Below are 25125 nucleotides of genomic sequence, written 5' to 3'. Positions count from 1 at the left end.
ACAACTTGGAAGTGCGCAGACCTTCCCCAGGAGTCAGGGTTCCAGGGGGATCCGAGGTCACTCTCAGGATGATGCCCTTAAGCAGCACAGTCCCTTTCTAGGGACCTCAGTTGAGCCAAAGGATCGTGATCAGGGCAAAGGTCTTTTACAGCCAGGCCCCGCCCCTAACCATGCTTTCTGCTTGGCCGATTTTCATCGCTGCCTCTGGGGCTGGAAAGGGGAGGTCACCCCGCCACACCCTTCCCCCCACCCCCATTGCTATCCTCCTCCTCCTCTGGAGGAAGGGTCAAGACAGCGTGAACCTGACAGGGATGCCCCGCCACCTTTCCCAGCCAGAACCGGAGCTGGAACAGGCGGAGCCTCTGTACAGCGGCTTTCCATTCACGCCTCGGGCAGGGCGCGGGATTGTGCCCTAGGCCCGAAATAGTGGGGCAGATGGGGGATAAGAAGCGGTTTCCAGTCCCTGATGCCACCCTTCGCGGTGCACTGCGGGGGTCAAGCCTGCCCCGTGACGGACGGGGCACCAACTGGCGTCCCTTTAGCTGACTTCTGGCCCCAGAGGGGACTCGCCCACCGCACTCTTGTCCTGGCTTCCTCCCCACCCAGCGCGGGCCCTCTGCTCCAGCTGGCACGCCTCGGAGGCTGGGGTGGGGTGGGGGGGGTGGGCTTCGCGCCGGCTCCCTTGGCCTCCGGCTCGCAACCCCCGGAGCGGGGGGACAGCACAGGACCCGCGCGCTAAACCGGGCTCCCGGGATGGACGCGTCTGGGCCTGGCCGCCCGGCCCGCACTCACGGCCCGCGGGCTCCCCCTCTGCGAAATCAACAAGCCCTCGCGCCCCCAAACCTGAAGAACCTCTCTTCAGGCCTCTAGTGGTCGGGAGGGGAGCCGGCCGCAGCCCGAGGCCTTCGGATCCGGAGGGAAAGCCGTGGCACGTCTTCGAGGTGGGAGGGGAGGGCCCCGCGGGTCCGAGGGGAAGGTGGCCCCGCGCGTAGCCGTTGCCTCCCCGCCTCGCCTCGCCCCGCCCCGCCCGGCCGGAGCGAGTCCTCCGCACCCCATAGGCAGAGGCGACCCTCCCCGCCTCCCCGCCCGCTCCGCGCTCGCCCCGCCTCGGCTCACTTTAAAAGTTTCCTCGGGCCGGGACGCGCGGAGAGAGCCATGGCCATCTGCGTCGGGATGCTGCGCCTCGCGAGGCTGCGCGCCAGGGGCCCGGGGGTGCTGGGGACCCGCGCCGTCCTCGCCCGGGGTTGGCAGGAAGCGAGATTGCAGGGCGTCCGCCCGCTCAGGTACGCGAGCCCGGGGAAGGAGGGGGCGGCCCGCCCCCCCCACCCCGGGAGGGAGTTTGGTGGGGGAGGGGGGTCTTGCAGAGCTTCCCTGGGGGCCGATGCCAGTCTGGCCGGCAGGCCCGAGGCTGCGCACTCTGGATGGCACGTGCTGGGGAGCGGGTACCCCGCACCCAGCGCCTAGGCAGCAGGAAATGCTGGCCTGGCTCGCGCCGACTGGGGCTGCAGCTGGTGGCCGGCAGTGACCCTGAACGGACTCTGAGTTCTGGTCCAGGACTCTTGGTTCTTTCCAAGCAGGAGCACACCGGGGGCCAGGAGCCTGGGCCTTCGGCGGTCTAGCCTGAGAAAGAGGGGCAGGGGCAAGGCTGCGTCTTCAGAACACACTGTCTCTGAGCTGGAACGCCCTTCAGGGGTAAGCGTGGGGATCTTTGGCCTGTCTTGCCAGTCCGCTAAGCTCAGCGGTCTCCCCTCTCCTCATTAGGTGCTGACGAACACTGCTTTTGCACCTTGCTGCCTGCTGGGCCTGTTCTCTTCTGTCCTCAGTGCAAAAGGTGGGATGGGGGCTGGCAGGTGCCATTCCCCAGAGCACTGCTGCATCTCTAGCAGTGTAGTAAGTAGTAAGTAGTTCACTTGTGTGAACGTGTGTTCGTTGCTTAAGCAGAGCTGGGCTCCTGCTGATGGTATCAGGGGTGGTTATCTTCAGCACCCAGAGGGGGGGAGGCCTGGGCACCACTGAGCGTGCCCTGCCCCCCAGATGGGCCAGGAACTAAGTCAGGGGGGAAAAGGGAGGAGAACAAAGGGGCTTCTCCTCTGAGAGGACTGTTTGGTTAACAAAAATAGGATGGGGGGGGGGGGGTTGGAGGGAGATGCAAATTCCTCTTTTGGCTAAAACTCCAAGATCACAACGTTTTGAACTTGCTGGTTCCTGATAATTAGAAAGCATGCAGTGCTTTAAGATGGCTATGCCTAATTTTCTGGGAAAACCCTGTGGCCCAAGGCTGGTCAGTAGATGGGTTTGTGATGAAGACAGCTGGGTTTAGGGGCGCCTGGGTGGCTCAGTCAGTGAAGCATCTGCCTTCGGCTCAGGTCATGATCCCAGGGTGTTGGGATCGAGTCTGGGCATCCGGCTCCCTGCTCAGTGGGGAGCCTGCTTCTCCCTCCCCCTGCTTGTGCTCTCTCTCTCTCTGACAAATAAATAAATAAAATCTTAAAAAAGAAAGAAAGAAAGAAAAGACAGCTGGGTTTTCTCACGGTGCCTCCTAGGCAGGTTCCACCATCGCTACCCTGAGCCTCTAAGCCCCACCTCTGGACTCCTCAGTGAGAGCCCTCTTACAATGTGAGGACCCCAAGGAAAGTTACTCCTAAAAGCATACATGTTTCATGATGCTCAATCAAGCAACTTCTGGTCATGTAGCAAAACTCCTGACCTTTGACATTTTTGTGTATAAACAGCAGAAGCCTTACCTGGTCCAGGCCTACAGTCTCAGCGTATAGGCATCAGGCCTCAGAGAAATTCTGCCTCTGCAGCAGGAGGAGATCCATTTGTCCAGAGAGAGAAGGTTTCCTGAACATTTGGCCTAATTCCTTCCCATCCCTTCCATGTGCTTGAACCCTTTTCTACTGACTATGGTGATTTGGCCTGATTTCACTCCCTCTTTCCCCTTCAGAGACCCTCCAGAGTCTCAAGCATTCAACAGACATTCCTGAGTACATATGTCATGTCAAGCACCGGTGGGTACTATGGATATAGAAGCCAAAGAACCCAGCCTTCCAGAGACTTGCAGCCTAGTGGGGGAAAAGATAAGTCAGGTCATCACTACTCAGTGTTCTAAGTGTAATGGTAAGGAAAGCTCCTGGACTTCTGCTCTCTGCTTTTTCTTTCTTTCTTTTTTTTTTTAAGATTTTATTTGTTTATTTGACAGAGAGAGACACAGCGAGAGAGGGAACACAAGCAGGGGGAATGGGAGAAGGAGAAGCAGGCTTCCTGCCGAGCAGGGAGCCCGATGTGGGGCTCGATCCCAGGACCCTGAGATCATGACCTGAGCCAAAGGCAGACGCTTAATGACTGAGCCACCCAGGCGCCCCCTGCTCTCTGCTTTTTCTGATCTAGTCACACATAAAGCCTGCTTTTCTGCTGCCCAACCCTACCCCCCTCCCCAGGCCTATGACTTATCAGATTCCCAGTTTTGCCTGTTAGGAAAGAGCAAGAACTTTGAAGCCAGACTGCCTTGGGTTACAGCCCTGGCTTCTCCACCTACCCACTGTGTGACCTTGAGTGCATTACCTAACCTCTGAGAGGGGCGAGTTTGTCATTAATGCTACCTACTTGCTGGATTGACAAATTCTTGCTCTTCTCAGCCTTTTCTCTGGGGTCGGTCTGGTCCCTGAGACCTTCAAATGGTGTCTGGGTAGGAATTCCAACTGATTTAAAAGTAGGAGAGGGGCACCTGGTTGGTTCAGCCAGTTAAGCGACTCTTGATTTCGACTCAGGTTCTGGGATCGAGTCCCCACATCGTGCTACTTGCTCAATGGGGAGCCTGCTTCTCCCTCTGCCTGCCGCTCCCCCTGCTTGTGTTCTCTTTCTCTTTCTTTCTGGCAAATAAATCTTAAAAAAAAAAAAAAAGTAGGAGAGAATCCCCTTTTCAGTGGCTTCTTTCTTGCACCTGGTTCTTCCTTCCTTTATTTATTTATTTATTCATTTATTTATTTATTTTTTAAAGATTTTATTTATTCATTTGAGACACAGAGATACAGAGAGAGAGAGAGCATGAGCAGGGAGAGAGGCAGAGGGAGAGGGAGAAGCAGGCTCCCCACTGAGCAGGGAACCCGATGCGGGGCTCCATCCCAGGACACTGGGATCATGACCTGAGCTGAAGGCAGACGCTTAACCATCTGAGCCACCCAGGCGCCCACTGGTTCTTCCCTTTATCCAACTGCCGAGACGGCAGCTTCTGCCCAGCCACAAGTCCAGACCTTGGATCTGCCAGACAATACCTGCTCCATCAAAGTTGGGGTTGTTCAGACCCTTTCCCCCCGGAAGGAAAGAAGAAGCTGTCTTATTGTTCTCCAGATCTCCTGAACCGCCAGCTCCTTCCCCTTGTCCACACATCCCCTTCCCCAAGGAAATGGATGGGCTAGTCTGGAGCTTCAGGGAGCATTGGGGGCAAGATTCCTTGATGAATTTGAGATGAGCAGGCTTCCTCCAGACCTCTGAAGCTGGCCTGGGGCTGCCTCACAGTTGGATCCGGGGTGTTGGATGCACTTGGAGCTGAGAAAGACAGAAAGAACATTGGCTTAAGCCTTTCAGAATTAGGAATGATGCTCAGAGCTGGGACTCCAGTGACTCCATGCTGATGGTAGGTCAGAGGGGTAAGTGAACTTCATGGACTACCCTCTAGGGGAATGGCTGTAATCAGGTGGGACCAGTATTGGAAACTATAAAATGCTGTCCCTATATGAAGGGATTGTATTAAGCCAGGAAGCGTTTTGGTTGGAAACCATAATAGTTACAAAAAAGAGACTCTTCTCATAATTCCCCAAAGATGATTAACAAGTGATCTGGTAATGATATCTCTACACATTACACTGGGGATCCTCCAGTCTAAATGTAAATGTATAGAAAATAAAATACAATCATAGACATTGTAACCAGTGAATGGTACATATCAGTTTGGTTACCCTTTCCTGCCTCTCATGCAGTAGATGGCAATCTGCTCTGGAGGCTGCTGAGGAGGTATAAAGATGAATGACCTTGTTTTCACTGAGTTCTTCGCCTAAAAGGGATCTACAGGGGAAGACCATAGACCCCCTGATACAAGGCAGAAAGGGTGCTGTTCCTTGGAGGATGGCAATTAAAGCAGGGAAGAATCCGATTGGTGGGAATGAGACTGGGGAAGACTTGCTGATGAGGCTGGAGTTTGAAGCTGATCCCTTCAATGATAGGGCTGTAGTTTGAAGTATGAAGCACACATCCTTGCATGAAATTTTACCTTGAACTCTTTTGAATCCTGGGTATCAAGCCCTCCCAGCCTCCCCCACATTCTGTAATTAAAAAATATATATTTTATTTACTTATTTGAGAGAGAGCAAGCACGAGCAGGGGGAGGGGCAGAAGGAGAGGGAGAAGCAGACTCCCCGCTGAGCAGGGAGCCGAACTCAGGGCTCCATCCCAGGACCCTGGGATCACAACCTGAGCCAAAGGCAGTGGCTTAACCAACTGAGCCACCCCAGCGCCCCCACATTATTTAATTTATTCAGTCTATAGGCAGAAACGTTGAAGCCAGGCAGATCTGGGTCCAAATGAACCATTTTAGCTGGTAACTTTGGGACTAAGTTGAACTTGACCTTTCTCATATGTAAATAATGTTGTTGGAGAGTTAAATAAGGTCACATTAAGAAAATTTTTAGGGGCGCCGGGGTGGCTCAGTCGTTAAGCGTCTGCCTTCGGCTCAGGTCATGATCCCGGGGTCCTGGGATCGAGCCCCACATCAGGCTCCCTGCTCGGAGGGAAGCCTGCTTCTCCCTCTCCCGCTCCCCCTGCTTGTGTTCCCCTCTCTCGCTGTGTCTCTCTCTGTCAAATAAATAAATAAAAATCTTAAAAAAAAAAAAAGAAAGAAAATTTTTAACGCACAGCCTGGTGCTAGAAGAGATCTTCAACCCATTGCAGTGATGAGCTTATTGCTACAGGTAACGCTTGGTAGCAATGGGTTTGTGCATTCCTGTAATGACCTTGAGGCCCACAGTTTAGGAACTTGAGAGAGTAGGAGGGAGACAGTTCTGGCAAGGTAATTGCCTAAACCAAGCTGGGCTGCTCCAGGTATGTAACATGCCTGTGCTCACAATTTTTTTTTTTTTTTGGCTTATATGTTGAGCAAACCAACGTAGAGGATGTAATTTCATTTCTTGAATAGGACTTGCTAGGGAAATGGCCTAATGAAGACAGGTGCCAATAATTCTGCCAGGTGCCTCTCCCTTCAGAAATAAACAAGCTGTGTTTCCAGCCTTCAAATCCTGTTTTGTGAACCTTGTTGGTGCGTCTGTGTTTCTCACCGTGGGAATCAGATGACAGGGGAGCAAGTCCCAGACCTACCACCTCCAATTCAGTATGGCTTTAGGCAAGTCACTCAATCGCTCTGCACCTTGGCTGGTTGGTAAAATAGGCCACTTAGACAAGGAGCACTCTACCTTTCTGTAGACATTCTGTGATTCCTAAGGAGGCTGGGCTTTGAGTCTGATCCCCTAATTCAGGAGCGCTGTGGTTGAAGTTTGAAGCCTTTCTGCTCACATGAAGTCTTGCTTGTGCTAGAACCCTTATGAACTCCTCCCAACCTCCTGACACTCTGTGATTCTCTCTAGTCCTTCCCGGGAGCAAAAAACTGAGGGTTTTGTCTCTAGAGAGCTAAAGTCATAAGCTAACCTCCTATGTACCTTAGTGATCCCATCAAGGGACAAGTGTTCTGAATCAGCCCCCACCCCCGGCTCCTGTGTGCATTCCCCGCGGGCTCTGTACAAGTGACCCAAGGGAAGACCCTCAGCGTGAATGCCTCATAACCCCAAGAACTTCAGGCTTTCAGAAACAGCTGCTTGAGTTTGCTAAACTCGAATAATAATTTCCTGCATACTCTCTCCACATACGCACAAACACACATGCACCTGTGGTTTTATTCGAGATGCTAAATTATAGGATGACTTGCTCACACCTTTTTTGTAGCTCACACCACTCTGGAGTTCTTTGTAGTCCCTTGTAGGCTGTAGACTCCTTCAGGAAGATTATGTAGGGTGGTAAAAAGATCTTGGAGCTTTGTGGCGTAATTACAATGCGCGAATCTCAAGTGTACAGTTCAGTGCATTTTAACAAATCTATATACTCAACATCCCAAGAGCTAGAACCTGCCCATCACTCTAAAACAGTGCTCTTCAATAGATATAGTGTGAGCCACACATGTAATTTTTAAGTGTTCTAGTAGCCGTATTAACAAGGTAATAAGAAATAGGTGACATTAATTTTAATGATACATTTTCTTTAACTTAGTAGAGTCAAAATATCATTTCAGCATATAAGCAATCTTTTAAAAATTACAGCTGAAATGTTTACATTCTTTTTTTTTAAAGTATTCCAAATTGAGTGTGTATTCAACACTCACAGAACACCTTCATTCAGACTAGCCACATTTCAAGTGTTCCACAGCCACATGCCCCTAGCAGTTACTGTATAGACAGCACAGGTCTAGAAATTTCTCTCATGCCCATTTCCAGTCAATTTCCTTCCCTAACCAGAGGCTACCACTGTTTTGACTTCTAATCTCCATAGGTCAATTTTGCCTATTCTTGAATCTTAAGAGTATATGCTCTTGTGTCTGGCTTCTTTTGCTCAAAAACCAAGGGGTGTTTTTGGGAGGAGGGACCCATTAACCTTGACAAAAATTCATAAGAGTGTGCATAGTATGCATTGAACAGTTTAGCTTTCCTTGATAACTCTGGGGAAAAGGACATGATCTCATCTGCCCAATATTTTACCTCTTGGGTGTGATGACAGAAAGGCACGCTGAGAAGTGGGGCCCCAGATGCATCAAGGGTTAGCAGTCCCCGATATTATATAATCTAAGGACTTTTTTTAAGTTAACCTTTTTATTTCGACATAATTACGCATTCACGTGCAGTTGTAAGAAATAATGCAAACAGATCCCATAAACCCTCTATTTGGTTTCCCCGAAGGGTAACCTCTTGCAAAATTAGTATAGTATCACATTCAGGCAAGATACAGAACACTTCCACCCCACAAGAGTCCTTCAGTTTTCTCTTTCTGACTCACCTCCAGCCCCTGCTTAACCTCTAGCAATCTTCCAGGATTTTGTAATTTCAAGATGTTGTGTAGACAGAGTCATACAGTATGCTACCTTTAGGGATTGGCTTTTTTACTCTGCGTAATTCTCTGGAGATTCATCCAGGTTTCTTTGCGTGTCGATAGTTCCTTTCTTATTATTGTTAACTAGTATTCTTTGATATGGATGTACAGTTGGTTTATTTGGAAGATATTTGGATTGTTTCCAGTTTTTTCAAAATATAAGGCTGCTGTACCCATTTGTGTACAGATTTTTGTGTGAACATAAGCCTTCATTTCTCTGGAAACAGAATTCTTTATTTGGGATCATTGCCCCCAAAGTGCAGTTGCTGGCTCAGGCAGTTGCCTGTTTTCCTTTTAAAGAAACTGCCTGTCTTCCAGCACGATTGTACCATTTTATGTTCCCACCAACAATGTATGAGTTACATCAGCATCCTCGCCAGCATTTGGTATTGTCACTATTTTTTATTTTCACCATTCTGATAGGTATGTAGTGATATTGGGGTTTTCATACGAATTGCCCTAATGGCGAATGATGTTATGAATATCTTTCCCTGGGCTTATTTGCCATCTTTGGTGAAATGTCTCTTTATGTCTTTTGCCCATTTTGTAGTTGGATTGTTTGGGTTTTTTTAACTGTTGAGTTTTCAGGGTTCTTTATGTATTCTAGGTACTAGTCCTTTGTCAGATACGTGGTTTGCACATATTTTCTCCACTCTGTGCCTCATCTTTTCACCCTCTTTTTTTTTTAAAGATTTTATTTATTTATTTATTTATTAGAGAGCGAGCGAGAGGAAACAGCATGAGAGGGGAGAGGGTCAGAGGGAGAAGCAGGCTCCCTACTGAGCTGGGAGCCCGATGTGGGACTCGATCCCAGGACTCCGGGATCATGACCTGAGCCGAAGGCAGATGCTTAACCAACTGAGCCACCCAGGCGCCCCATCTTTTCACCCTCTTAAGAGGGTTGTATGCAGAGCAAAAAGTTTTAATTTTTATGGGTCCCTGTTATCAATTTTACAGACCATGTTTGTGGTGTCAAATCTAAAAACTTTTTGCCTAGCCCTAGATCCTGAAGATTGTCTCCCATGGTTTTTTATTTTCTAAATATTTTGTAGTTTTATGTTTTACATGCAAGACTGATCTATGTTGGGGCACCTGGATGGCTCAGATGGTTGGGCGTCTGCCTTCGGCTCGGGTCATGATCCCGGGGTCCTGGGATCGAGCCCTGCGTCGGGCTCCTTGCTCGGCGGGAGGCTGGCTTCTCCCTCTCCTTCTACTGCTCCCCCTGCTTGTGCTCTCTCGCTCTCTCTGTCAAATAAATAAATAAAATCTTAAAAAAAAAAAAAAACTGATCTATTTTGAGGGGTTTTTTTTTCCTAAGAAACTTAAATCAAAATTCCTTCTTTAAACATCAGTCATTCTGTGCCATCAATTAAGAAAATGACCATTCAGTAGTGTTCTTGTTTGGATTTCACCTGTCACTCAACACCTTCATTTTCTTGAACAATAGCTGTATGTTGTCGCTGGTATAAATGTGTCACCAATCTATGCAGGTACCTAAAAATTATAACTCTAATTCAGGACAGACAGCTCTTACAGGTTCATAGTTGTCCTCTCCTGTCCAAGCACTGGCCATCTCTACTCCCATGTCAAGTGCCACTCCCAGGTGAACCAGCAGCCTAGTGTCTCTGTGCAACTTAGGGAGAGGAGAGGACACAGCCCCACAGGGCGTGCATCACTGAGTGGTCCAGGGGCTAGAATAATGGTGTGTTGGAGAGTGATGGTGTGAAGCTTGGTGTGCAAGGGGGATGAAAGAGGAGAACCTGCCTCTCCGCCACGAACTAGGAGATGCACTGGTCCATGTAGTTACAACTGTGTCTCATACAGAAGGGAATGTGTTGACTGAGGACAGAGGCTTGCCTGTGAGTATTGCTCGTAAACTTCAGAGACAGACTGGGGCTCTTTCTCATCACATAAATGTTGGTCTTGCCCTGGCGCTTCACATGACAGGACCAGTGTGTCTCCCTCTGTCCATGCCAGGAAGTTGCTCCATCTTTTGAATGTTTTAGATGCCCTTCTTGGGAGTTCATCAACCCTCTTGTATTTTCCTTCATAAATATTTTATATGGAAGAAAAAAATTGGGGTGCCTGGGTGGCTCAGTCTGTTAAGCATCTGCCTTCGGCTCGGGTCATGATCCTGGAGTCCTGGGATCGAACTCCACATCGGGTTCCCTGCTCAGCAGGGAGCCTGCTTCTCCCTCTCCCTCTGCCACTCCCCCTGCTTGTACTCTCTCTCTCTTTCTCAAATAAATAAAATCTTTAAAAAAAAAGGGGGGCGGAAGAAAAAAATTAACCATAATCACATGATAAAATAACAAACACCTAGGTACCTACCATTCCAAATTAACATAGAGCCATACTTGTTACAGAAAATTATACATAAAAGAAATAAAACAATATGGATCAAGTTCAAGTCCCTTTTAGAGCTGTCCTGTGGCCCGCCTGTCACTGAGAACCAATGTCATAAATTGAATGTGTGTCGTGTCAGAGTGTGTTTTTTTGCTTTTCATATGTCTCCAATCCATAAACAGTATATTTTATCATTTGGAAAGCACTTCAAATCACACCAAGCAAGTAATAAGTGCTTTCAGTTTTCCTACTTTTCGTTCCCATAAACAATATTTGAGCTTTTATTTATTTATTTATTTTTTTAAAGATTTTATTTTTTTATTTGACAGAGAGAGAGACAGCGAGAGAGGGAACATAAGCAGGGGGAGTGGGAGAGAGAGAAGCAGGCTTCCCACAGAGCAGGGAGCCCGATGCGGGGCTCGATCCCAGGACCCTGGGATCATGACCTGAGCCAAAGGCAGACGCTTAATGACTGAGCCACCCAGGCACCCCAATACTTGGGCTTTTATAATCTCAGCGCAAGTTGCACCGGATGCCCTTCCTTTTTTCTCTCAACAGTATGTCTTAAAGATCTATTTACACGGACACTATAGATCTGGATTATTCCTTTTCCACTATGTAACTATGTCTCTAGCAGCGCAACTGCTGTGTTAAAGAGTTGACATTTCCCGCTTTCCTGAAAATGGCCCTGGAGAGAATGGGCCACTGCGACCACCAGTAGCAACCTGGAGTCCTATGTCCCCACATCCTCCCAAATGCTTAGCGTTGCCAAACGAACATTGGAATGTTTGCTCCTCTGGTAGGGGCCAAAGCGTATCGAACTGTGGGCTGAATGGACATTTCCCTGATTAGCCGTGAGACTGGGCTCTTTTGAAATGTCTTCTGTGAATTTTCTGTTCATGTTCTTTGCCCATTTATTACATTAGATTAGTTGTCCTTATGGATTCGTGAGTTTGTTTGCTTTAAATACAAGCTGAATGCTAATCCCTGGTCTCTTACACCCAGGCAGCTGCTTGTCTTTTAGCTTTGTTGATGATTTATGTTTTTCTTAGGGCCCCGGGGACCAGCCTGGCATCAAATGTTTGTAGCGGGGGGGAAGGGCAGAGGCCAGCCCATGACTTGGAACAAAAACAGGCTACTGCATTCAATTTCATTTCTAAAGCCTTCTTGCTGGTGGCTGACATGGCACCTTGCCCAGGGGAGCAGTGGTCCGCCTCAGCATGGGGGGTGTTCCCACAGTCCCCGGGAGCCCTCATATCTAGTTACCCTCTCTGCTTGGTGGCTTCTGAAAGGATTAAGAGCTTTGCCCAGGGTAACCTGGGTCATTCCAGCCCCCAGCAAGGGCAAGATCCATCTGCAAGCTTCTTGTCCCTGTGCCAAGCACCTCCTCCCAGCAGGAAATATGTAACAGGAGGCGAAAGAGCTTCTTCCCCAAGTAGACTCTGCCGATGTGTTTGCGTAGGTGTCCCGGTGTGCCTGCCTCCCTTAACCCAGCTCTGCCCCCATCAGGACTGATCCTTGGCCCCCATGGTGGCCTCTAGCCCATACTTTAGTCGCCAGCCCTGGAACATCCAGAATGCATGGGAGCTCCCCAAACCAGCCAGCCCCTGTATTCTGTCTAGGTCCTGCTGCGAGGCCAGGCTGGACTGGGCAGGGCCAATGCTGGGGCACAAGGCTTTCCAGCCTGGTGTCATCAGGGAACTGGCTAGGCAGTATTGGGTGGTTGGCGCCAGGATGAGGGAGCTGGAACATGAGAACGGGACAGTGAGATCAGAGGCAGTGAAATCTCGGAAAAGGACCAGCGTGTGCTGGAGGTCTGGGAGGTGGGGGCCCAGTGGGGATATTTCTTCATGCACCCGCGGCACTCAGAGGGCCCCCAGTTTGCGGCTCTAGACCCCTCAGGGCCCCCAGGGGAGGCTGTAGAGGGCTGTAATTTAAAGAGCAACACACACGGAAAGGGCTCCAGGGGTGCCCCCCATCAGATTTGGAACCGTAAGAAAATAAACCTCTTGCTTCTTCATTCATAAAAAATGAATAGGGGTGGGGTGCCTGGGTGGCTCAGTTGGTTGGGCGTCTGCCGTCAGCTCTGATTGTGATCTCAGGGTGCTGGGATCCTGCTTCTCCCTCTCCCTCTGATGCTCCCCCTGCTTGTGCTCTCTCACTCTCTCTGTGTGTCAAATAAATAAAATCTTTAAAGAATAATAAATAAAATAAAAAAAGAACAATCCTTGTATAGATGGTCCAAGACTGATGATCATAGAACACACACATGGAAGCTCTCTTTAAGCCATGAGGCTCTACAGAGATTCACTGTATTGTATGAAGGCCTTGGAAGTCTAGGGTTTGAATCCCAGCTTGGCTACTTACTGGCATTTCTTTGAGCTTCATTCCCATATGAAAGTGGGTATGTATCTTGGTCAGGGAGTGGCTATGAAGATGGCAAGAGATCCTATGAATGGAGTATTTAGGAGAGAATTGGCATTAGGACACATCAGTATGTCAGTTCACATTATTCTGAAATGCGCTGTTTCACCTAAAATGTATTAGACATTTTCCATCTCATTAAATATAGAGAGTGTCTTCATTTTTTTTTAATGGCATAGGGTTCCTTTGTACAGATGCTCTGTATTTACTTATCTAATCCCTTACTTATAGAAATAAAGTGTTGTTGTTTTTTTTTAAAGATTTTATTTATTTGACAGAGAGACACACAGCGAGAGACGGAACACAAGCAGGGGGAGTGGGAGAGGGAGAAGCAGGCTTCCCACCGAGCAGGGAGCCCGATGCGGGGCTCGATCCCAGGACCCTGGGATCATGACCTGAGCCAAAAGGCAGACGCTTAACGACTGAGCCACCCAGGCGCCCCCAGAAATAAAGTGTTTTTTTCTCAATTCTTTGCTAAACAACAATTAATGTCCTTATTCATACCTTTAGGCATTCATTCGTTTTGTTGTTGTTGTTGCTTGTTTTTTAGGATAGAATGACTGGCCGAAGGATATGCATATTCAAATGTTAATAGATATTAACATTTCCTAACATATCCTAAATCAGAAGGGATCCAAATTTGGGGGTTCTGAAGCTTATATAATTTGGGCTGCTGTCTTTATAAAAAAAGACAAAATTACAAAACCCAAATTTAATGCAAATTGGATATTAATGTGAGAAAAGAATTTGCCACGTATGAATTGCTGGGTCCTTAAAGATTCAGGTCTTTCCTTATGAGATTTCTTTAGGCAGTTTGGCAGAAATGCTGACATATAAATGCTTCTTGACTTGCAATCAGCCTCCCTCTTTAATTCCCAGAAAGTCCCAACTCGAGAGGGCGGGCAGGGGTCCTGGAACATAAGCAGTATTATGGCTTCTGTCCTTACTGTCCTTTGAAAATCTTGTGCCAATTTATACTCTGGCCCATTTCTTCATATCCTTGCCAACATTCTGTGTTATCAATCGTTCTTGTTTTCATGTTGGGATTAATAGTCATGTTATTAATCTTCTGTAGTTAGGGAGCTTTAGGTGGGCAATACTGAGGGCAGCGTTATAATCCATGGGCTCTCTGCTGAGTACCCCCTGCTCTTTTTCCCGGGATAAGCTCACGCACTGGCTGCTCAGAGCCAAGGATACCACAGACTGGCTCCTGTGGCGGGGATGAGTTCTCATCTAGCTGGAACTGCTCTCCAGGATGGCCTGGGAGTACTCTTTGACAAGAATACCTGTCGTGAATTTTGAAATTAGACTTAGACTCCTCTAGAAAGACAGCAAGCTTTGGTTTGGGCAGAGGATTACTGATTTGTTATATTTGGCCCTGTAATGGCTTTCCATTTATTACAGAATCAGACAGATTGAATTATTTTCAATATATTCGTGATTTTTGAAATAATAGCTTTTTGGGCCTGGTGGTAGAATAATCCAGATGAATGACCAAAAAGACTGAAGTTGGAATACCAGCTGCGAAAGTGCCAGAGAGTAGGTCTCTCCCTCCATACCCACCCTTTCTCTGTCTGCAAATAACACGTGGCACACACACACACACCACACCATACACACATACCACATGCCACACATACATATACACCCCCACATCCCCCCCACACACACATACCATGCACCCCATAGTTTTCTGCACCACTTGAAAATAAGTTGCAGACATTACAACATCAGTATTTTCCACCTTTGCTGATCGCTTGGGCAACGAATGTCTCATGGTTGTTCTGTTCTGATTTGTGACATGCACATCTTTTCCTATGCTTACCTGCCGTCGTGTTGTCCTTCTGCTCCGTGTGTGTGGCAGATTGGTGTCTCATGTGTCAATGCCACTTGGTCTGTTTTTTTATTTTTTAAAGATTTTACTTATTTGACAGAGAGAGACAGCGGGAGAGGGAACACAAGCAGGGGGAGCGGGAGAGGGAGAAGCAGGCTTCCTGCCGAGCAGGGAGCACAACACGGGGCTCGATCCCAGGACCCTGGGACCATGACCCGAGCCGAAGGCAGACGTTAACCATCTGAGCCACCAGGCGCCCCTCTACAGACATTCCTAGAGATGACATTGTAAAGCAGATAGTTATCCCGGTTCTGGTTTCCAGCTGGAGCCATATTCCAGTTGGGGGCTGCCTTCTGTACCACAGCCTTGCGTCCAGTGAGCCATATTCTAAACAACAAACAACATGCCCTGAGCTGCTCGGTGCTGAACCCGGGGGACGCGCATCCAGGTAGGAGACAGGTTGGTTAGGCCAATAGTCACAGTGTACCATGAATTGTATGGCGGACACATAACACTGTTTTCCCATCTGCTGGCGTTCTCAGGAAGTAAGATCCTGCCGCATTCAGAAAGGAGATTCTTCCTTTCTTAGAGTAATATCTAGGACCGAGATCACCAACAGATGTGTCTGCTGGGCTTGCCCAGTGTTAGTTATCAATGGATGGATGGATTTTGCACAGAAGAGACATGTGATGCTTTTATTTTTGTGGCAACATGGCAAATAGAGGCTACAATCTGTCGCTAAATTTAGTTTACAAATTATGAGTAGAGCAACACTAGCTTAAGCCGTAGGAGAGTTTTCTTTTAAACTCTGTATTGAGGTATACCATGGGTTCAGAAAAGGGCACATAGGTTAAGTGCTTCCCTGGTGAATTTTTTTTTTTTTTTTAGATTTTTTATTTATTTATTTGACAGAGAGAGAGATAGTGAGAGCAGGAACACAAGCAGGGGGAGTGGGAGAGGGAGAAGCAGGCTTCCCACCGAGCAGGGAGCCCGATACGGGGCTCGATCCCAGGACCCTGGGATCATGACCTGAGCCGAAGGCAGACGCTTAACGACTGAGCCACCCAGGCACCCCTTCCCTGGTGAATTTTTGATAAACTGTACACACCCATATAACCAGCACCCAGTTAGCCACTCTCCTGATTTCCAACAGCACAGATAACTTTGGCCTGTTTTGTACACAGAAATGGAATCCGACAGTATATACCTTTTTCTATCTGGCTTCTTTAACTTCTCTTTATGAGTTTCGTTCATATTGTTGGGTATAGTCATGGTTCTTTTGCTGTCGTTACCATATATATAACAAGGCAAATAGTAAATCACCATCCATTTATCTGGGTAGTTTCCATATTGGAGATAACACAGAAATCCTCGTACCTGTCTTTTGGTGAGCACATGCATGAATTCTGTTGGATATATCCTCAGGAGTGGAATTATCCACATTGTTTTTTAAAGTGTACAATTCAGTAGTTTTTAGTGCAGTCATGGATATGTGCAACCATCACCACAGTCAATTGTAGTAGAACCTTTTCCTCACCTCGGGAAGAAACCCCATACCCTTAGCTATCCCCTCTGTATCCTTCCCTCCCCTCAGCCCTAAGCAATCACGTAACCTACTTTCTGTCTCTATAGATTTGCCTATTCTCAACATTTCATATGCATGGAATTATACCTTATGTGGCTTTATGTGTCTAGCTTCTTTTGCTTATAATATTTTCAAGGTTCATCCATGTTGTAGTGGGTATTAATACTTCATTTCCTTTTTATGGCCAAATAATATTCCATTGTATGGATATTCCACATTTTGTTTATCTATTCATCCGTTGCTGGAACCATTGGGTTGTTTTCATCTTGGGCTATTTTGTGAATAGTACTGCTATGAACATATATGTACAAGTCTGCATTTGAGCACCTGTTTTCAATTTTGGGGGGTTGACACCTAGGAGCAGAATTGCTGGGTCATATGGTAACTCTATGTTTAACTTTTTGGAGAAGCACCAAGCTGGTTTCCACATTGGCTGCCATTTTACATTCCCACCAGCAATCCTCAAGGGTTCCAATTTCTCCACATGCTCACCAGCACCTGTTATTTTGGTTTTTTTGATTCTAGCCTTCCGAGTGGGTGCAATATGGTAGCTCACCGTGGCTTTCATTTGCATTTCATGTGCTTGGTGACCATATATCTTCTTTGGAAAAATATCTATTCAAATGCTTCACTCATTTGCTAATTGGGTCGTTATGTGCATTATTTATAATTCACTCATTTGGTCATTCCACTGAGCACCTCTTACGTTCCAGGCACCTCTTACGTTCCAGGTGTCACCAAATAATGCACATAAGGAATTATAAGGAGGTATACTTCAATACAGAGTTTAAAAGAAAACTCTCCTATGGCTTAAGCTAGTGTTGCTCTACTTATGATTCATAAACTAAATTTAGTGACTGGGGATAAAACCGTGAACACATTAGTTGCCAACAATAAAAGGTCAAGAGAATTCTTAAAAACAAAAACAAAAACAAAGAAACAACAAAAAAACCAAAAAACAAACCCTCGGTTCCTGACAGCAGATGCGGGCCTGAATTCTCAAGTGCCAACTCTCTAAGGGCACCTTCGAGGTGGGGCTTTGTCTCTAGTTCATGGCTCCCACCTGGCTGATTTATATGTTTTCCGATGCCCAACCCAAGTAGCTGAAGGCCTCACTAAATATTGACAGTAGTCTCTCCTTATCCATGGGGGATGCGTTCCAAGAGCCCCCGTGGGTGCCTAAAACCACAGCTGGTACCAAAGCCCATATATACAAAGCTTTTTCCTATCCATACATACTGATGAGAAAGTTTAATTTACAATTAGGCACCTAAGAGATTAACAACAATAATAACAGAATAATTATAACAATATACTATAATAAAAATTAGGTGAATGTGCTGTCTCTCAAAATATCTTATTCTCTTAATACTCACCGTTCTGTGAGGACATGAGACAATATAAATGCCTACATGATGAGGTGAAACGAGTGAATGACGTCGGCATGAGATGCAGCATTAGGCTACTATTGATCGTCTGACCAAATGTCAGAAGGAGGTTCCTCTGCTTCACCGTGGGTGACTGCAGATGAGGGGAGGACTCTCGGACTTTAGTTCTTTGAGTTAGGAGCCATAGGGACTGCTGGCTCTTTTCCAACTCCTTACGCTTCCCACCCAAATTAAAAAAAATAATGATAACAAACGAAAACCACAACTTGTCCCCAAAGCACATCTCTAGTGTTTTTTTCAGGGTTAGATGGAATGTCTGCCACTTTGTTTAAGAACAGAAAAAACAGTGGCTCCCTCTTTTTGCCCAAGGCCTTTGGGGTGTGTTTGAGGAAGGAGGGAAGTAGAATCAACTCTGTTTGCACTTGGGGTTTCAAAACGATGGGTGGTTCTTATGTTTATGAGCAAAGGGCATTCATCCAGAGTTTCTAGGTCTCTTAAGTCCTTTGGCGGAGTGGCCTGTGTCCACTTCAGTCCTGCCCTGCTCCAATCCCCGTTTCTTGACATCAATTAGTAAACAATTGGGGAAAAAAATAAAATGGAGATTCAACAATCTGGGGGAATACATCCAAAGCCTAAAGAACAGAATTGCCCACGTACTTTTTCTCCCCGATTTGTTTGGGGGGGAGGGTCCTCCGCTGCAGATCCAGCTACTACCAGCCCGAGGAGCCCACTTGGCCTCTTTGCATTCCACTTTCTTTACCTGGAGAATGGGAGTTCATGCTGCCCACTTGCACTTCTCAGGATTTGCTGAGTGTATGTCAGAGAAACCGCCTCTCACCGTGGCTTTGAGGAGATGGGAGTTTCTTTTTCTGGGAGATGGCCAACCCGTGGCCCTGCTGTCCAGCTCCAGCCTCGTCAGCTCTGCGGTGTCTGAGCGCACCAGGTGGCCCAAGATGGCTGCCATTCTCTTCCAGATGACATTCCAGCCAGTGAAGAACAAAGAGAAGATGCTCCTTCCCGGTAAGGGAAGTTGCACACAGTACCTCTCTGTAGATCTCCCTGGCCAGAGCACCTTCGACGGAAGCTTGGGAATGTGGTCTGGAGTCCACGTGGCCAAGGCCAGCTGAACACCCAGAGGGTGGTTTATTAAGGACCAAGGCTTACTGGGGGCCTCTGTCGCAGCACCTGTCAGAGCTGCCGTGAAGATAAGGGATGTAATACACGTGACAACTGAAATGGACTTCTTTTCTGTTTTCTGTTTTGTTTGTTTGGGGTTTATTTTTTTGTTTATTTTATTTATTTTTTGCACATAAATCAACCTGTTGACTTACCAACTAGAATTTCCAGAAGGTTACCGTCTGGTCTGAAATCCACAGCAAATGAGGAGGAACCCAGGTTCAAAACAAAATAGGACACCTGGTCACTGTGAGAATAAGAGGAAGCCTGTTGTCAGGCTCTGTTGACAACAAAACCATTAAGGTGGCTGAGATTTGCCTTTTGCTGCCTCCTGATCCCGATGCTGGGCTATGGGAGGCCGCCCGCCAGGGCTTCGAGGGCCCTGGTCATCCACTGAATGTGAAAAATGTAGGTATATTAGGATGTGCCAGCTGTAAGCAAATAAAAGCAGATTATTCTTAGTTTGCTCATTTATTAGATTCCACGTATAAGTGAAATCATGCAATATTTGTCTCTCTGCGTATAGCTTATTTCACTTAGCATCACATCCTCCAGCTTTATCCTTGTTGTTACAAATGGAATTTGGCTTTTTTTCCCCAAAAACTGGCTTAAATTTAAAGAGGGAATGTATTGACTTTTGGCAGTGAAAAGTCCAGAGGAAGGTAGACATCACATGTGGCTGTGCCTAGGGATTCAAAACCTTACGATGAAGTTTGTTTCTGTGTCTTCCTGTCTCTGTCTCTGTCTCTCTCTCCCTACTTAGCCCTGTGTTCAGTTTGTTCTTAAGCAGGTTCTCTCCACATGCTTGTTCTTACAACCATCACTTTGGCAAACCCCAAGAAAAAGAGCATGCTTGTTCCCAGTGGGCATACATGCACGCCCTCGACTGCATGCCTGTGAGGTAGGGATTTGGGGTATGCGATCCCTTTTGAGGGGTGTCATAGTGACCATTGGGAATCTGCTCAACAGTTCTTTAGGTTTGTCAGCCTGTGGATGATAGGGTGTGGGGCCTCATGGGACCTTAGAGCCCTGCTTTCTGGGCTGTTTTCTGCCCCAGCTCACCTGCAGGAACTACGTGGCCTAGGTGGCTCACCACAATCCTTTAAAAAGATTAACCAGGTCTGGGCTCCTGGGTGACTTGGTCAGTTAATTGTCCAACTCTTAATCTCAGCTCAGGTCTTGATCTGAGGGTTATGAGTTCCACCCTAGGCGTGGAGCCTATTTTTTTAAAAAAAAGAGGGACGCCTGGGTGGTTCAGTCGGTTAAACATCGGCCTTCAGCTCAGCTCACGATCCCAGGGTCCTGGGATCAAATCCCACGTTGGGCTCCCAAGGAGCCTGCTTCTCCCTCTGCCTGCCGCTCCCCCTGCTTGTGCTCGCACTCTCTCTGACCAAAAAAAAAAGGATTAAAAAATTTTTTTAAAAAGAGAAAAGAAGGGGCGCCTGGGTGGCTCAGTCGTTGAGCGTCTGCCTTTGGCTCAGGTCATGATCCCAGGGTCCTGGGATCGAGCCCCGCATCAGGCTCCCTGCTCGGCGGGGAGTCTGCTTCTTCCTCTCCCACTCCTCCTGCTTGTGTTCCCTCTCTCGCTGTGTCTCTCTCTGTCAAATAAATAAAATCTGAAAAAAAGAAAAAAGAAAAGAAAGAGAAGATTAACCAGATCATTTAGATAATATCCCCCCCCCTTTTTTTTTAAAGATTTATTTATTTATTTATTTGAGAGAGAGAGACAGCGAGAGAGGGAACACAAGCAGGGGGAGTGGGAGAGCGAGAAGCAGGCTTCCTGCCGAGCAGGGAGCCCAATGTGGGACTCGATCCCAGGACCCTGGGATCATGACCTGAGCCGAAGGCAGACGCTCAACGACTGAGCCACCCAGGCGCCCTGATAATATCCCCTTTCACCTGAGAATAACCAGTGTGTCCAATCCTCAAACTATTCATAGGTGGGGAAGCGGAGGCCTAGGGAGGAGAAACCCTGCGTCTTTACTTGGATTCCCCCGGGAACGAGGACTGTGCGTGGTCGGTACTGCTGGAAGCGGAAGTGAGGAGCAAGAGACCAGAAGAGAAGCTAGCACAGAGTGTTGTCGAGGTCACAGCCAAGGCAGCAAGGGCTTGACCACCAGGACCTCTGAGAAGCGACAAACGCCTCCCAGATCTGTCCAGCTGCAGAAGGGGAGAATTGAACCCCCCCGCAGCAGACAGAATCCCAAGGAGAAACCAGAGATGCTCCATGGGGGTGACCTGGGACACCAAAGGTGTCCGTGACAGTTGCCCACCCAGCCAGCAGCAACCTGGGATGAGAGCTCAGACACCCCCGCCAACGCCCCCACCCGCATCCCTGATGCCAGCCTGGTGCTCACCCACTCCCCACAGAGCTGCAGTGGGTGTCCCCACTGTGGGACTCATCCTCGGCTCCCTGGTCCAAAGCAGCCAGGTTGAGCAGCCTCCCCGTCAGCCTGCCTCGTGACCCGCCTCCTGCAAGGTGGCAGCAGGCTCCTCTCCCGTTTGTGGGGAAACCCCGTTTTGCTCCCCTCCACCCTGCATACCTTGTTCTTCCCAGAAGTTCTCCCCCACAAGACCCAAGCAGTCAATCAACAGAAGAGACACATGGTCTTTCTAGCCTGGCATCTGCAGCGCCACGTGGTCAGCATTGGTCCTCAGGCCCCACACTACGCCCTCTCTGATGGGAACAGGGTCTGAGACCTGTTGCACCCCTCCCCATGAGGCCTCAGCGGGAGCACGGCCCCTGTCCCCCAGAGGGGCCAGCAAACACACGCAGGCCTAAGCCGACCGTGTGATACTTTCAGTTCTGGGGGCCTTTTCTGTTTTTGCTTTTAAAATAATTGATAGGTTTTCTGTTTTGTTTTGGGTTTTCGTTTTGTTTGTTTTGTTTTGTTTTGAGTACAGTTTGAGAGTTACAGAATGACTGAGCCTTTCTACTGGGTCCTGGGTCCTGGGGATGGGGACAGGGACGGGGCAGGGTCGGGCTGTTTCTGAAGCAGCCCCTGCCACGTTGTAAGCAACCTCCCTCCCAGCCCTGGGTACCAGAGAGGCCCGGCCTGGCGTGATGGAGTCCAGCTCCACACAACCCTGTCTCCCCACAGTTCCAGAGCGGCGGATAACACCATCCCCCTGCCCATTGGAGGCCTCAGCTACGTCCAGGGCCTCACAAAACGTGGTCTTATCCACGAGACTGTGGGGCAGTGCCTGGAAGCCACAGCAAAGAGGGTCCCTGACAGAGAGGCCTTGGTCGTCCCCCAGGAAAACATCAGGTTGACCTTTGCCCAGCTCAAGGAGGAGGTGGGTCCCTGTCTTGAACCCCCGAAGTAGGCAGGTGCTAGCCCCCAGGCTGCACTGGCTGGGTAGAGCTGCAGGGGCCGCAGCTGGCTGTGGGGCAGGGGGCTGGGGCGGCCTGAGGACCCCAGGGGATGGCAGGGACAGGGCTGAGGCAGAAGGGGCCACCTGTACCTGATGTCACCTGCACCGCTCCCTCCTGGGATGCTTGTTAGCTATGCATAGCCCCAGGCCCACTGCGGCCCGGGAATCTGCCTGTCCCTCATTTCTAGCGGGTTCTGATGGGAACCCCTGGGCCATGGGCTGCAGTGGGAGTCATGGGCCTCTTCCTGCTTGCCCGCATCTCACCCCTCGTGCCCTGTCTGTTTACACCAGGTGGACAAAGCTGCTTCTGGGCTCCTGAGTATCGGCCTCTGCAAGGGCGACCGGCTGGGCATGTGGGGACCCAACTCCTATGCATGGGTGCTCATGCAGCTGGCCACCGCTCAGGCAGGCATCATTCTGGTGAGCAGGGGCTTGCCCGGCGCAGCTGAGTGTGTAGGGAGTGCATATTTCAGGGGGACTCCCCAGCTCCTCGGCCCCCAAACCACCAGAGGGTAGCGCTTTCTTCTGAAGCCCCCCAAGGAGGCCCGGAAGTGTAGGGCACTGCCTCCAACCACATGGTGTTTCTGTGCCTCCTAAGAACGGAGGGGCAGCGAGAGGGACAGGATCGAACCAAGACACTGACTGACATCCCCTTGCTGTCTCCACCAGGTTTCTGTGAACCCAGCCTATCAGGCTATGGAGCTGGAGTATGCCCTCAAGAAGGTAGGACCCGCTCCTAGGGGAGGGGCCTGGCCAGCACGGCCAGAGGGTTGATGGGGGGTCAGGGAGGGCATGCACAGGTGGGGGACACCCAGAGTCTGTCCTTGCTTGGGTCTGTGTGGGTGGGAGGAGAGGGTGGTTGGTCAGACGCGAGGCTGGTGCGTGTGTTGAGGGGGCACGTGTGTGTGTGTGTCAGGGCGGAAGTGCCTGGGTGAGGTGGTGTGCGTGTGTGTGAGCAAGCGTAACTGTTAGAACTACCCCAGAGCCCTGGCCTGGAGCCCTCCGCTGACCGTGCTGGGGGGCGGGGCTCCACCTCCACAGGTAGGCTGCAAAGCCCTCGCTTTCCCCAAGCAATTCAAGACCCAACAATACTATCACATCTTGAAGCAGATCTGTCCAGAGTTGGAGAAGGCCCAGCCAGGAGACTTGAAGAGTCAGAGGTGAGGGTGTCCCCCCTTGGGAAGGGTGCATGGTGTGGCCCCCTGGCCCCCGCAACCTCAGGGATGAGGCTCATGTCTCCCTCGGCTCTGACTCTCTCTACCCTCCCAACCGCCAGGCTCCCAGACCTGACCACGGTCATCTCGGTGGACGACCCTCTGCCGGGAACCTTGCTCCTGGATGAGGTGGTGGCCTCTGGAGGCAAAGAGCAGCATCTGGCCCAGCTCCGGTACAAGCAGCAGTTCCTGTCCTGCCATGACCCCATCAACATCCAGTTCACCTCGGTAGGGCAGAGGTCTCCAGGCTGGCATGCCACCCCCTGCCCACCCCTGTGACCCTTGCCCAAGACCAAGGAGGTCCGGAGTGCAGACACCCTCCTCCTGGGGCTGGCCCTAGCTATCCTCTGTGCTCTGGAACACATCAGCCACTGGTGTCCTTGTCACATGCCCCCCACCCCTCGCCTTCTCATCCTCAGCCCAGGGCCGGATGCACTGGCACCACAGGCCAGAGCTGATAGATCTGCCTCCTCATTTAGCAGATGAGGAAACTGAGGCCCAGAGTGGGAATCTGCTGGTGGGCCACAGAGTCCTCTGAGCAACCTTATGAGTGGCATAAGGACAGAGACCTTACCTTCCACACCTCTGGATCCTAACACCCGGCACCGTGCAGGCGCATGCTAAACCTTTGCGAACACGTGTTCAGTGAATGAATGGATCTGGGGCAGTAGTCCCCGTCTCCTGACGCCCTCTTCCAGGGCTCTCCCACACAGGGGCCCAGAGCAGGGAAGGAGATGGGGAGCAGGAGGCCAAGCATCACCTGCTTGTCTTATCAGGGCACGACAGGCAGACCCAAGGGGGCCACCCTCTCCCACTACAACATTGTCAACAACTCCAACCTGATAGGGGAAAGGCTGAGGATGCACCTGAAGGTGAGGGGCCTAGCCCAGGCCCTGCAGGGGGCGGGGGGGGGGGGGAGGGTCTTGTTGGGCTCCCCCTGCTGGCTAGACGAACTGGCCCCTGGGGCTTTGGGCTCCAGGATAGAACCGGCTTCCCGCCTCCAACCCCAGACGCCGGAGGAATCACGGATGGTCGTGCCCAGCCCCTTGTACCACTGCCTGGGTTCTGTGGGGGGCACAATGGTGAGCATGATGTATGGCGCCACCCTCATCCTATCCTCTCCGACCTTTGATGGCAAGAAGGCGCTGGAGGCCATCAGCAAAGAGAGGTGGGCATCAGTGGGCAGCCCCCCCAGGGGCTGATGAGACCCTCCTATTCCTCACTCCTGGGCCCTGATCCCTTTTGGAGTTGTCTCCTCCCTTCAGCCCAGAGAAATGGAGACCAGGGGTAGTGGGAGACTCCCATGGGAGGACCAGTTCCTGCCTCCAAAGAGCTTCTCCTTGTTTCCCATATATGCAGCCTTGGCCCTTACTGCAGGTTCAGGGTGGGATGGGTGAGAAGAGGGAGTTCCCTTCCCCTTCCAAGCCTGATTTTGAGACACACCCCCCCACCTTACACAGAGGCTCCTTACTGTATGGCACCCCCACAATGTTTGTGGACATTCTGAACCAGCCAGACTTCTCCAGTTATGACATCTCGGCCATGCGTGGAGGTAGGATAGGGCCAAGGGTGGCCAGGCCAGGATTGCTGAGCTAGATA

General features: G+C 49.6%; 1 protein-coding gene and 1 long non-coding RNA gene across 8 annotated transcripts in view; both read left to right on the top strand.

Moving 5' to 3' along the window:
• The first annotated feature begins 1121 nt into the window (after positions 1 to 1121).
• Positions 1122 to 25125, top strand: part of ACSF2 (acyl-CoA synthetase family member 2) — a 33860-nt gene continuing 9856 nt past the window's right edge. For 2 of the 7 annotated variants that reach the window (XM_035026862.1, XM_035026860.1), the window contains exons 1-11: positions 1122 to 1283; positions 1575 to 1692; positions 20878 to 20975; positions 22039 to 22234; positions 22604 to 22732; positions 22982 to 23035; positions 23354 to 23472; positions 23589 to 23754; positions 24303 to 24398; positions 24537 to 24694; positions 24987 to 25078. In XM_035026862.1, coding sequence (XP_034882753.1) covers positions 1156 to 1283; positions 1575 to 1692; positions 20878 to 20975; positions 22039 to 22234; positions 22604 to 22732; positions 22982 to 23035; positions 23354 to 23472; positions 23589 to 23754; positions 24303 to 24398; positions 24537 to 24694; positions 24987 to 25078 — 1354 coding nt within the window. In that variant the 5' untranslated portion in view covers positions 1122 to 1155. Of the gene's footprint in view, positions 1284 to 1574; positions 1693 to 20877; positions 20976 to 22038; positions 22235 to 22603; positions 22733 to 22981; positions 23036 to 23353; positions 23473 to 23588; positions 23755 to 24302; positions 24399 to 24505; positions 24695 to 24986; positions 25079 to 25125 lie in introns of all 7 variants that reach the window. The other 5 variants (XM_035026861.1, XM_035026863.1, XM_035026866.1 and 2 more) reach the window with 5 other exon arrangements.
• On the top strand, positions 13347 to 20158 carry LOC118024765. Its single transcript, XR_004683199.1, has 2 exons — positions 13347 to 15236; positions 18563 to 20158. It is a non-coding gene; the product is annotated as an uncharacterized LOC118024765 (long non-coding RNA).

This window comes from Mirounga leonina, unplaced genomic scaffold, assembly GCF_011800145.1.
Source record: "Mirounga leonina isolate KUSES-001 unplaced genomic scaffold, KU_Mleo_1.0 Mir_200, whole genome shotgun sequence".
NCBI lineage: Eukaryota > Metazoa > Chordata > Mammalia > Carnivora > Phocidae > Mirounga > Mirounga leonina.
This window is presented reverse-complemented; position numbering and strand designations above follow the sequence as displayed.